General features: G+C 42.6%; 1 protein-coding gene across 3 annotated transcripts; it reads right to left on the bottom strand.

Annotated features, from left to right (window-relative positions):
- Positions 1–1,511: 1,511 nt before the first annotated feature.
- On the bottom strand, positions 1,512–12,521 carry TMEM128 (transmembrane protein 128). Of its 3 annotated transcripts, XR_009459711.1 has the most exons (6): positions 12,374–12,521; positions 10,467–10,608; positions 6,898–7,059; positions 5,790–5,899; positions 5,563–5,605; positions 1,512–3,746 (listed from the first exon to the last, which is right to left on the bottom strand). XR_009459711.1 is itself a non-coding variant. In XM_014607721.3 (5 exons), exons 1-4 carry the CDS (start codon positions 12,486–12,488, stop codon positions 5,800–5,802), a joined length of 516 nt encoding a protein of 171 aa, XP_014463207.1. In that variant the 5' UTR covers positions 12,489–12,521; the 3' UTR covers positions 1,512–3,746; positions 5,790–5,799. The 3 variants fall into 3 exon arrangements, 2 of the variants coding, with proteins under 2 accessions (XP_014463207.1, XP_006277465.1); XM_014607721.3 differs by lacking the exon at positions 5,563–5,605 and having other exon boundaries at positions 10,467–10,605; XM_006277403.4 differs by lacking the exon at positions 5,563–5,605 and having other exon boundaries at positions 12,374–12,520.
- Positions 12,522–13,210: the final 689 nt, after the last annotated feature.

Here is a 13,210-nt window from a genome sequence, read left to right as displayed (position 1 = left end):
CACAGCTGCCCAAACATTAGCAGTTACATTGGTGCACGTTTATACTGAACTGCCTGAGTTGGCATACCACAGAGAGATGCAAGGGAACAACAAAAGTTTCCCCAGGATGCATGGGCTTGGAAATCCAGGGGCCATGCTCGTGCCTCACCTACCCAATACATCAGTATCCAAGATTGGAAAAACCTACCAATGCATGGAAAAAGGGCTGGAGAGAAAGCATGACATGGAATTAGGCAGGGCAGGACAAGGAGGAACAGGAAAAGCCCTACTTGATAGGACTATGGGCTACAGGAACAAGCCAACCATACAGGGAACTGTCTCCATATACACCTGTCTTGGAATAGACACGGTTGTTACTCAAAGGGGTCAGGAGAAAGCAAAAAGCAGGTAAACTGATTTGGTCAAAGGCAGCAAACAAAAGAATACAGAAATCATGAGACTGACTGGACACAGAAGAGGGGAATGGGAGTGGCTCACTATTGTATCAGTTAATCTTCAGCCAAGCCCTCAGAGTGAGGGCACATCCTATGGGTGCACAGAACTGGGACACCGTGGATAATGCTGCATACTGAAGAGCCATAACCCTCTGCTCTCTGCACCTGTCTACTAGGCTGCAAGCTTGCCTCACTTTGACTCTGGCTTTCTCTACCCTGAATCTCATATAGCATAACAAAAAGTGGACATGCTTATTGTTTTACCAGGAGAGCCCGAGTAGTATAGCAGCCATATAGTACAGTATAGAAGCCAGATCATATGGTTACTATAGTATACATGGCACAGGGGGTCCAGGCTTGGGCTGCGTGCAGTGCCCCTCACTGAGTGCACCCCTCACCCCGCTGTGCTGCCTGTAGGGATGGTGCAGTCCACACATTGCAAGCAGAACACACCATGCCATGCCAGCCTTGTGTGCTGAATACATATTAAGCCCTGTGCTAGGCTAGGCTGGGCTGAGCTTGGCACCACATGAACTGCATAGGGGGTTGGTACTGGTCCTGCCTACAGACCACTCCAGAGATCCTTATCCAGCCTATGGTACCAGATGGGCTTAAAACCCATTTTAATACAGCTGATTTCTGTAGAAAAAACAAACTCCTATGTGGCCATTTTCTCCCTCACTACCAAGGTGAGAAGGGGATGGGAAACAGATAGACTTGAAAAAAAATAAAAGTGCAAATAAAATCAATATGGAGAAATCTGTGAGGACCTTCCAGGAAAACATCATAAGACAACATGGTTGTAACTAGTTTTTTCACTACTTTCTTCAGTAAATTCAAGAATGTGGCTATGCTTTGCTGTCACTGATAGAAGAAATGAAAAAAGAAAAAAAAAAATCAAAAAAAAAAAAATCACACAGTGTGAATGAGGCTGCTTAAAGTTGCATCCATTCAGTAAGAATTAGTTTATGGACTTACACCTATGAAGGGGAGCCCAGGGGATGCTGGTTAGAATAAATGTTTAATAATAATTCAATTAACTGAAAATGAATCCATCAATTCTACATTAATCCATCATTTCTGTATATAAAGAAACTTTATTAAAAATATTCAGTCAAAAAAGCTTTGGAAAATTAAGCAGGTACCAAATAGTAATGCCAAATCAGAAAATAATTAAAAACAATTTAAAGTAACGTAAACATTTATCTGGTTAATGTGTACAATGGCAAGAACTATTATCCCTGAACAATAATACATTTGAATAATACATTTGAAATATCAGGATAAACAACATTTATTTTGAATTTACATAGATATGAACATGGTATTGTGGTAGCTGTTAAAAGAAAGTGAAAATGTATGTATGAAAATTCTCCCTTGTAAGATTTTGTGAGAATAAACATTTTACTTGAATCTAAAAAGTAAAATTAAGTTGACAGCTTGACTAACATTTACTTTATTAGCTTAATGCATAGTCTATATATCTATACAGTCTGTTTCCTTTATGCATATCAGTTTCATCCATATAGATATTTGCCAAGCATTACATGTATTGTGGATCTACCGCTAATAATGACCTCATAAATGGAGTTGTTTATGCATCCAGATAAACTGATTCAGCATCCTCTATTGAGACTCTTCTACACTTGTTGACAAAGTTTTAAAATGACTAGTTTTGGTGGTATTTTAGATTGGAGGCCAAAAAAGACTTACCAACAACTGCAAAAACTTAGTTTTTGGTGCCCAGTGCAGAGCAGAATCCCAAATCACAGAGACTGGTGGTGAAGCTCCTTATGCTATATATTATGAAAGGTAGAATAAAGCTGTTTTGCAGCTGTTGGTCACTTTTTAAACAATTGTGAACATCTTGTATACAACAGTGTAGTAGTTAGAGCACTCATCTAGTAACAGATTATGTCAGTTAAATTCCCTCTAATTTGAGGGGATTTATATCCATACCTGCCACTTTCCAAAACCATATTCTAACCACTATATTGTATACCATTTTGGTCATGGGGCATATGCAGAAGCAAAGCCATGTGTGGCTAGAGAGTTTTCAGATTGAGCAGAGAGGTACCTATTGAATTACAGGTTATTTCAAGGTTTGGCAGCTGCTAAAGCAGGCTCTCCCTCCTCCCCCGTTTACTTTTGGAGTGAGGCAGACTTTAGATGCCCAAGTCCTGCTTAAGGCACTTAAGTCTCTTGGTTTTGGATCTGGCCCAGAGCTCTTTACCCGACAGCCTGGTGACTAAACACTGTGCAGTTTTTCCATTAGAAAATACTGAAATGTTCCTCTCTATTATTAAGAGCAAAAAAAAGCTGGGGGGGGGGGGGACAGCAACAAGAAGCTTTCATTTCCATACACAAAATGAACTAACTGGTAATGTTTAATATCAGAGTACAATATAGTTTTCCATTACTTATATCCAAAAAGCAAAGATCCCAGAATAAGTTGCATATGTTTTTTTTTAAATAAAGATGTTTTTCCAAGAAGCAGTATGCTAAGCTTTTATTGGGGAAATATGAACGCATATCAATTTTTAAACTGAACTTTCTGCTGCCACTTGCTTTTGTCACAGTGCTGGCAGAAGCTGGTCATGGAGTCACTACATTTGGTCATGAAGAATTATGAGAGCACAGCATGATTTTCTGATGACACTCACTCTTTTGAGCCAATTTATTCCAGTTATCAGTACATCAAACTTCAAACTACTCTGGAGGCCCCTCTCAGATCCAGGAACCTCAGCTATAGCTCATGATTTCATCAGAAATTAAAGTAGGCCCAGTAAATTATTAGGTAACAGTTTAGAACCTTTCTTTTAATGCATTTTAACATATGGAATATTGTAAGTTTATATTACTACTTCAGAATCAATGGTTTATCAGATTCCACATATCAATAATTTAGCAGATATACAGGAAGAGAAACTATACTGAAGTTCAGCCAAACTCACCTCCTTACATTTAAATGTTTAAAAGGGTTCAGAATTACCATTCATCACAAGATTACTTTTACAACTGAGTTATTAAGTACAATATCTAAAATTAAAGTAACAAATATTACCAATCATCCAATTTGTGAGAATGCACCACTACCTGCATACCAGTTCCCCCTGCAATATTTGGTTGCAAGGCAGCTAGGCATGGATGGATCAGGCATGAATTCTGAATTGATTCACATTTTGCAAATGCAAAATAGAATCTTAAAGAAGTTTGAAATAGAATGTTGCAAGTCAAAGTCCACAAAGAACCTACAGCTGTTAAAGTTGAACCAAGTTAGTTACTTCCTTGTAGAGGCAGACTTCTTGACACCTACAAATTCAGAAAAAAAGAAAGAACTGATTTCAGCTTGCTGTTGTAAAGAGGAATAAAAATACTCAGCATTTTGTGTCATTAGAACTATAGATCTTGCAAGACAAGTGTGTTACTAAAAGGCGCATGGTGAAGACTGATGCGCTCCGTGTGAGGGTTTGCCATCTGTTTTAGAGTAGAACAGAATGAGTATATGCAAGCCTTCTGTGTTGCAGGGGCCTTCTGTGTTGCAGGGGTTTAGGCTGTAGCTGTGTTGGTCTAAGGACATAGGCAGACAAGGTTCCTTGGGTGAATTTGATATCTTTTATTAGACCAACCCAAATGGTTGGAGAATAGTTATTAAGCAAGCTTTCGTGTTCAAAAACCCTTCGTCAGGCTAAGGAAGCTTCAGCAGTTGGTGTGCGCTCTTTCTGGATGGAATGAAAAGTAAACAAGCCAGGGGCTGGGCTGGGGAGTCAGTTGTCAGGCAGATTGTAATGTATCAAAAATCCAATGTCTATGTTTAGTCCCTCCAACCATTTGGGTTGGTCTAATAAAGGATATCAAATTCACCCAAGGAACCTTGTCTGCAAGCCTTCTACACTTTCTTGATAGTCAGCTAATCAACCAACCAGCTCTTCTGAAAGGGAAGGTCTCCTTGGATAATCCAGATGCCTTAAGCACAAGGCAGTTAATAAGATAACTTCTTTAGTTATTTATTTTCACAGGATCACAACTTTAGGTAGTAGATTCTGGCAGTCAGGTAAGAGAACAGAATAACTACTGGAAGAGGATTTCTCAAATCTGTCAGTGGGAAGCTTCTGGTTGAAAGCTGTTTCAACTATGGAAAGAGGGCTGGCTGCCTTATAGGAAAAATCTGAGACTTCTTATAATGCTGGGCAGTTTCTGAGACAACAGAATGCAGGCCAGGAAATGAGTTGGTTTAAAAGGCAAGATGAGGTCAAGGAATGGAATGCTCTGCATACAACTAAAGGGGAAAGAGACAACAATAATGGGTAGTAATGGTTGTTTCCTTTTCCCCCTGTTCCAGGACACGCTGCCTTCATCATTAATCCTGGTCTAGAGTACTTGGCAATCATTTGGTCAAGATTCCCCAAGACCCATGCCCATCCTCAATGGTCCCTACTATTCACAGTCCAGAACACCATTTTGGTGGAGGATGAAATGACAAAACTTCTGCCCCCCAAGTAGCAGAAAATGCATAATTATCTTGTCTTACATAAAATGTCAATATTCCATAAGTTTGTGGGAAAGAGGAAGAAACAAAGTTTCTCATCATTAGATATGAGATACCAGATTGGAAGTTTGAGAGAAAACAAGTACTGCAATACTCTGTGCAATTAGTCCTTCAATGCCATATTTAGGGTTCACTGGTCAGAGTAACTTTTGGTTCACATTTTTCTCCAAACATACTCACGTACTTAGCGTTTTAAACAAGACTACTTGTTTTCTCCATACCTGTCAAAACTACATTAAAATTTGCAGTGCCATTTTAGTGCCATATTTTACATTTAATTCAGAGGCTGATAACACACCTTGCTGCATTATTTTACAGAGGATGCTTTGTTATTCCTGCTTCAAGTCCCAAATTCTTCCACTAAACTTCACACCCTTTCATGCAGCTCCTCTTTTACCCAGGCTAGAAAAACAGCATCCACTCACCTGCCTTCCACTCCTACTCATTCAGTGACCAGTCTCCTTGCCTAGCCACTTACTCCTCTCCCAGTCTGTTACTTTTATTTTTTCCCATACCATGCTAAGCACAAGAAACAACGTCCCAAGATCCAACATATGCACACCAACAATATCAGCATACCTGCTATTAATTTCAACCCTGGCTCAACTGTATTGTTTCTCTCCTGAAATTTGTGTGAAGGAAAGAAGAAATTATAGCATGAGCTGCATTTTCCAAAAGGATTTAAAACCAAGATCTATTTCTTTTTCATTCTTATTACAGCATAAGGTATTTGACAAATAAAACAATTCCTATAATTCACAATACAGGTTTATAGGTGCACACAAATATTAGAAAGAGTCTGTTACCTTAATGGACCTAACCCAGGAGTGATATAAGCATCACAACTCCCATAAATTGAGTGAACAGCAACACAGGGGTGAGAAATGACCAAACGGGCCATAATGCAATGTTGAAACTGTTAACAAGAACAAGAAACTTCAGTTTTGTTTCCATAGTCCGATATTGTTATATCAATAGAATTTAAAAATGACTCAAATAAAAGCCTTACTAAAATAAATATTTTTCTCTATGCAATGAAATAATCTTTGTTACCTGAAGGACAAATATAAAAAGTCATTTTATTAATTACACATCAGTAAACTAAAGCAGATAGAGCAAAAAAAATCACCTCCAATAAAACAAATGTTTATTATATAAATGTATAAATAAATGTATGTATATAACAAATGTTTGTTATATAAAGTCATACTTTATATAACAAATACATTGAATCTATGGTGTCAAAGCACAGCGCCCTCTCCTTAATTCAGTGATTCTCAACTAAGGTGTTGCAGCTCCCTGCCCAGTTGCTTTCCTCCTGCCTCCTTCCCTTACCAAAAGATAAGCAAGAGCTCATCCCTGCCCAGCTACTCCTCCTCCTGCCACCCCTGTCTCTGCCTGGCCCCTTTATAAGGAGATATGCACTGTAATAAGTAAGTTTTTAAAATGAGATGCTGCTCAATTTTACAAGACAGAGGCATGCCTAGAGTCTAAAAAGGTAAATAACCACTGCCCCACACCACATCAGCTGGAAACAGAGATGCACAGGGCAGTTTTCCCTAGCCATGGCAGCACTAGCAGGCACCAGCACCACAGCACCTCTGAAAGGATCTCTAGGGTACTGCAGCACCCTGGTTGAGAACCACTGCTGTACAAGATGGTATTACTAAAAAAAGCATGGTGGCAGAAAAAAAGCATGGTGGAGGTGGCAGAATCTAAACTCATGAATATTAAAAAAGTGAGCTCTGTAGGACTATATTAATAATGTGATCCACATTAGAAGATGCACAAAAACACGGAGTGATTTTTTAAATTAAATATCCATTAGGTACTAAATTTGAGAGCCTGGAGCATTGATAAAAATCTATTTAGGTCTTGAATTTTTTTTCGTCTTTCTGCAAAATCATAACTTACCAAATTGCTGCTGCAATAAAAGTTGCAGTTGTGACAGGTATCAATACTGGATATTTGGCATCGTAGTCTTCAATTCTACAGTACCATTCAAGATATAATATGCAGTAAAAAGCAAGAGATAAACTTGCAGCCAACAAACAGCTACCAATGACAAATGACCAACTGCAAATAAATAAATATAAATTAGATCCAACCAAACTTCAATCTACAGCTCTTTACTAATTCAATCAAAATGACAGTACAATAAAAACCCGATTTTTTCATAAAGGGCTGGCTTACAGCTCACTTATTTCCCAGCAAGTTGCTGATTTAAGAACAAGTTGCTTGAGTGGCTACTGTGTCTTAACTTCAAAGGGTGTCACTTCACTCAGATGGAACACAGCTACAGGGGGCATCCTTTGACAAAACAGCTGCAGCAAACACCTGGAACAACTCATCAGTCCTGGGAAGCTATTTGCTGAAGCTTTTTTACATAAAGGAAATTGCTGAGATGTGGCTTTAAATGTTATTGTGAAAGGGAAAACATTCTGAATTAAAAAAAATAAAATTATATACATGTTCTTACTTGGTAGGATAACTGTTACATATCCGCAAGATTAAGGAAAACTAGGTAAGAATTTATGATTAAAAAAAAAATTAAGTGACTTAAAATCTTCCTTGCACATTACATTTCTTTAGATTAGCTTTATATTAAAAACTCCAATCTTTGTTTTAAGACAAGTTAAAAAAATGTAGCCACTGGTTCTTGTAACCAATAACAGGTTTTTTTAAATAAAACTTTTATATGCAAAATAAAGAAGTTAGTACAGTAATAAAGCTTGTTCAATAATCTCTGCCTACGTATATCTATTTTTAAAGAAAGCAGCTTTCCAGATTTCTTCACTGTGACAGAGTCCGAAGAACTGATAACCTAGACATGAAATCATAGAATAGGGCAGAAAAATAACTTCAACAGATCACTTAATCTGTTACTGCTGCCCACCTTGTTATTCTCCCTTGTTTAATTTCAGACATCCAAAAATTTAATAATGAAATAACCCTAACAGCATAGTACTTCAGCCAAACTCAAGTCTCTCTTCCAGTTTAATCTCAACAGTGCAAACATATAGGAACATGCTTAACTGATGAAAGTATTTCCACTGAAGTCAACTGGATTACCCCAACCATCGTAAAGTTTGGCTTCAGCATTTGCGGGAGGCCCTGGCGAACACTTACATATTGGAGATTTTTATGTCTGTGAAACCAATGGAAGTTTTGAGTCAATAAATGCAACTCAATACCTACAAACACATCTGTTCTGTAAAGCAGTAGCGACATGAAAAGCCATGAAAATATATATTTTTAAATTTGTTGGATTATACCAAGTCCAGGTATTATTCTTCAGTGTTTACATGCAATTCCTTTTTTGTTGATCTTAAAACTAGAAGCCAAAAAGCTGAAGGTGGAATCTATTCAATCATTGCAGGTTTCTCCAAGCTGCATGAACTAAAGCAATAACAAATTGAACGGATGTTTAATTTTCATTTTGGAAAGGCAAGTGGAGACCTGCACTGACCCAGACCAGGAAGTTGGGGGTGCTAGAACATACCTCCCAGCCTGCCCCTGCGGGGGTAAAAGAGCACTCCTCCCCCGTACATGACCAGGCAGGTGCGAGTCACTGACACGCAGGGGAGAACAAAGCTCCCCATCCCAGTCTCAGCCTCTACTCCTTGCCTGCCTAGCCAGCTCCATAAAAAGGATTGGGTCCCGCTGCTGAGCACAAGCCCCTGCGGTTGTCCAGCATGTCTGACTGCTTGATGGTATTGGGCTCTGCCAGAACACACTGGGTGGCCCGGGTGCTCGCACCAGGCAGCAGGGTCCAATCCTGCATCACTTAGCTCTTCCATTTGCCATGTACTGCAAACCTCACAGAACACCCGATGTGTCCCACCAGAACCCAGCACCAGCGGCAGCCGGCAAGATGTGCCAGGAATCTTGCATTAGGTGGCGGGGCCTAATTCTGTCCTCTATAGAACGCACCTGCTTCTAACGCCTGGCACAAACTCCCAGAGTTGCCCAGCACATTTTGCCAGTTGTCACTGGTGCTGGGCTTCAGCAGGATACGCCAGGTAGCCCAGAAGGTATGTGCCAGGTGGTGGGGTCAGGAGCGTGCCAAACAGCACAGGATTGGGTCCCGCTGCTCAACACAAGACCCTGGGCCTCCCAGCATGTTCTGCTGGAGCCCAGCAGCAACAGCAGCCAGAAAGATGTGCCAGGCAGCCCCAGAGACTTGTGCCAGGTAGTGGGGCTCAATCCTGTCCTCTGTGGACAGCTCCCATCCCCACTGCCTGGCACAAGGCCCCTGGGTTGCCTGGCACATCCTGCTGGAGCCCAGAACCAGTGGCAGCCAGCAAGACACACCAGGCAGCCCCAGGGGCTTGTTCTGGGCAGCAGGGCCCAATCCTTCTTTCTATATTAGACCCCAGCTCAGGGAGCCAAGACTGGGATGGGGGGGGGGGCTTCATTCCCTTCTCCCCCCTGCATGTCAGTGATTTATGCTGACCCAGCTATGGGGGTGGGGAGTCACCCTGCAGCTAGGTAGACCAGAGCTGAGGAAGGTCCTGGGCTGGTCAGGGGAAACCACAGAGATCGGAGCTCCCCCCACACAGGCAGATGCCAGCCTCAGGGGCCAGCCAAGAAAGTTGGGGGGAAAAGGGGCGGGAAGAGACTCCTTTCCCCCTCCCCACAGCAGGTCAGTGGTGTGTGCCAGCCTGACCCTGGAAGGGAAGAACAGGGGAGAGACGGGCACCCCTTGGAGACCAGAGCCAGGGGCTGTGTTCTCCACCTCTCCTCCCCCTGTTGCCATGCCAGGTTGACAGGCGCAGGCAAGACCCAGCTCGGAAGCATAGGCATTGTTGTTTTCTCTCTGTGACAGCCATAGGGAGGGGCCGGCTCTAGCTCAACCACAGCAGACAGCACAGCTGAGGCTAGCCTACCTGTCCTGTGAGGGAAACTGGTATGTGACTCCCAATTCATTTTAGGATGCTGGGTGACTGGGGCATGACCTGAATTGGGAAGAGATGTGGGACAGAAGTTCCATAGACCAGTTTAACCTAAATCAGTTCAGTTCAGTCTGATACTACATCCATTCAGGTTTATCTTAAACAGGGTTCAGCCATTTTGAAACTAGATGTGCACTGAACTTCTGTTCTGTTACAGATTTAAACCACTTTCCTATCATTTATACCAGTTTACATATAACTTCTGTCCCTAGCTGAGAAGATAACTCATGTCAATTTCTGTAAACAGATCTGAAACAGCCAATAAGAGTTTTTACGCTGCAAAACTGGATATGCAGCATTTCCAAAGTGTAATGAATATGGTAACCTGGTAGTGCAGAAAATAATGTACTACCATTGAGATTAGCGAGTCTTATTAAGTAAAGAAATCCTTTCCTTTAGATTTTGAAAAATTTACATTTTAGCCTCAAGGATGGAGGTTTACTGTAACTGCTATTTTAAATCTTTATGTATATTCTAAATGATACTTAAGACATGAACACAACTTTCAATGGTAAGAGGCTCCCTTACCTATCTGCCTGAATGGTCTCTTTAACGGTTTTAAAAAATTCAAAATAGTAAGTCACAGCAATGGATGCTAAAATCCAGAATGCAGAGTGAATGTTAAGTCTGGGAAGAGGCTTCTCTTTTTTCTCTAGTGCTGTAGATTCTTCTGTAAACAAAGAATATTATTACACTTTTATAATGTCATTGGACAGAGTCATTTTCAAACAAAATGTAACACTTAATCCTTCTTAATTCATTTTTCTTGGGAGATTGATGTATTCAACATAAAAAGATATTCTGCATTAAAGACTAAGCACTTAAAAGGCTCTGTTCATTTCCTGAAATAATATAAAAAATAAACAAGGTGTCTTTTGATAAAAACAGAAGGCATTAACAATAGGCGTAAACTCTGTCTGTGTATCTTTCCAGAAAATTAACATCTGCGTACATTACTGAAAATTTTATTTAACCACTTACAAACCCATTATTAAGAAAACATATTTAAATTTGCTATAAATGTCACAGAGGGAAAGGTAAAGCTGACTGTTCCACTTGCTAATTTCTTTGCTTCCATTTTCATTCATTTCAGTGTTTGCAAACTGACCCATAGATCATATTCATGTTCCTACAGGTAACTGATTTAATGTCACATGCCAAATTTAGTTATGCTAACTGTATGCACAGCAGGCTACCATAAAAGAACGATTATGTAGAAATTTACGTAAACATTTTCTACTATTCTCATCATGCGAAGAGCCAAGTGTCTATAAACACTAGATCAACTGGAGGAACAGGCTGTTTTGAAGGTAGCAGTACATTTACATGTGGTGTTGAAAGCTCAACTCATCAAGCCTAGAACACATATTCTGGCACTGTACATATGGCAACATAAGGCAGATGGCAAGGTAGAGTGACACTTTAAAGATTAACTGGCTCAGAGAAGTACGAGTATTTTGAAAAGTAACTTATTGCCCACAAAAGCTCGTGCCTGTGTCAGTCAGGTGCCACTCTGCCCTGGCTTCTGCCTGACTTGACTAACATTAGCCACCATGGCCAGAATAAGAGGGAAACTGAACTGGTGCAAATATTTCATAAACTGTTTCACATTTTAAACCTCTTTTCTTAGCACAAGGCTCCTGGTTCTAAACAGCAAGTAGCCCTCAAAGTAACGAATTCTCTTCTTCGTATTTCTTCCACAACTCGCATTGAGAACCAGTGCCAGGTTAACAAATACCAATCTTTTTCACAGAAACTGTAAAGAGGTAGGGCCGGAAGGGACCTCCAAAGGTGATCTAATCCAGTCCCTGCCTGAGGCAGCATCATCCCTATCCAAACCATCTTGTACAATCATGTTATGACTATGCTCAGCCCTGACAACACAACACCCTAACCTGCCAGAGGTAAAGTAGGGATATCCCAGCAACCACTGTCCTGTTTCTATAAAAGGTTGTTAATACCTGCTCACGAGAGCCCGCGTAGACGGGCACCCCTCCTCCCCGCTACAGAGGAAGGCAAAAGCCCCCATTGTCCGTACCAAACTGACCACGGGGTCAAATTCCGCCTGGCCCCAAACGTGGCAACCTTGAGCAGCGGTGCAACACCCTGCGGCCACGAATGTCCGGCTCCGGTCCCAGCCGAAGCTCTGGCAGAGCCCAGTCAAAATCCCCAGCCTTGGGGGAGGCCTAGCAACACCCTGGAGGGGGTTTCCCCTGCAAGGCACCTCTCAAAGTGCCCGCTCTCAGCTTTCACTGTTTGTGTTTGGAGTGTGAATAACACAGCAGCTTTTCTGGTGCAAGAAGCCCCCTGCAAGTCTGGACGTGCGCCACTGCGAGTCGTACGGCCGAGTCCGGCCCACGAGCCCGCCCGTTCCCCGCCCCGCCCCGCCCCGCCCAGCCCTGCCCTGCCCTGCCCTGCCCAGCCCGGACACCGACCGGCCGCACCGCCGCCGTCCTGAGGGGGCTGCAGCAGTGCGCCCGACTCCACCTCCTGCCGCAAGTGGCGCCGGAGCCGTAGGAACGGGTCTCGCTCGCTCGGCCCGGCCTCCATCTTGGGCCGCCTGGAAGTGACGTAACACAAACGCCGGACGTGTCCCTGGAGGAGTGGTATAAATAGCAGCGTGGCGGGTGTGCCCGTTATTGTGGCGGGAATGTGGGGCAGGTTGGTCTCCTGTTTCCTCGTTGCGTCTTGTCTGTAAGTGAGGGGCCCTGATCCACCCCGCGCCCCACTCTCGCCTTGGCCGTGCCCGGGGCGCTGCGGACGGGCAGCCTGAGCGCGGCATCTTGTGTCGCTACAAACTGGCGCGTGTCGTCGGCCCGCCAGGGAGGGGCGGGAACAGGGCGGGGATGCGGCGGCACCTTGAAGCCTTTCTCCGGGTCCCAAAGGCAACCCTGTAGCGACCTGCCTGGGCCAACAGAGCGCCAAATGTCCTGTGCTGACCGAGTTAAAGAGACCTGTACCATATATCTCCTGTACCTGTATCTCCTCTGCTTGTCTGTTCCCCTCTTGTCACCCTGTGTAAGATGCAAAGGATATATAGACACTACTTGCATCTCCCCCTTCAGGCTGGTCGTAGTAAGGTTGATATTTCCTGGGGTGTAGACCTGCGATGGTATCCGGCAGAGGTTTTGGTGCAGCTAGTTAGTTACTCTGACTTCAGAAGGTGGTCGTGGAAATCATCCTAGAGAAGGGACTTGCAGGAGTTGCTGAGTCCACCCCCCTGCCTGATGCAGGATTGTCCCTGTCCAAGCCAGGGTTTCTCAAGGTGTGGG

Source organism: Alligator mississippiensis, chromosome 2 (genome assembly GCF_030867095.1).
Source record: "Alligator mississippiensis isolate rAllMis1 chromosome 2, rAllMis1, whole genome shotgun sequence".
In the NCBI taxonomy this organism is placed as follows: domain Eukaryota; kingdom Metazoa; phylum Chordata; order Crocodylia; family Alligatoridae; genus Alligator; species Alligator mississippiensis.
The sequence above is the reverse complement of the archived record's forward strand: the minus strand, read 5'-3'. Positions and strand labels throughout refer to the sequence as shown.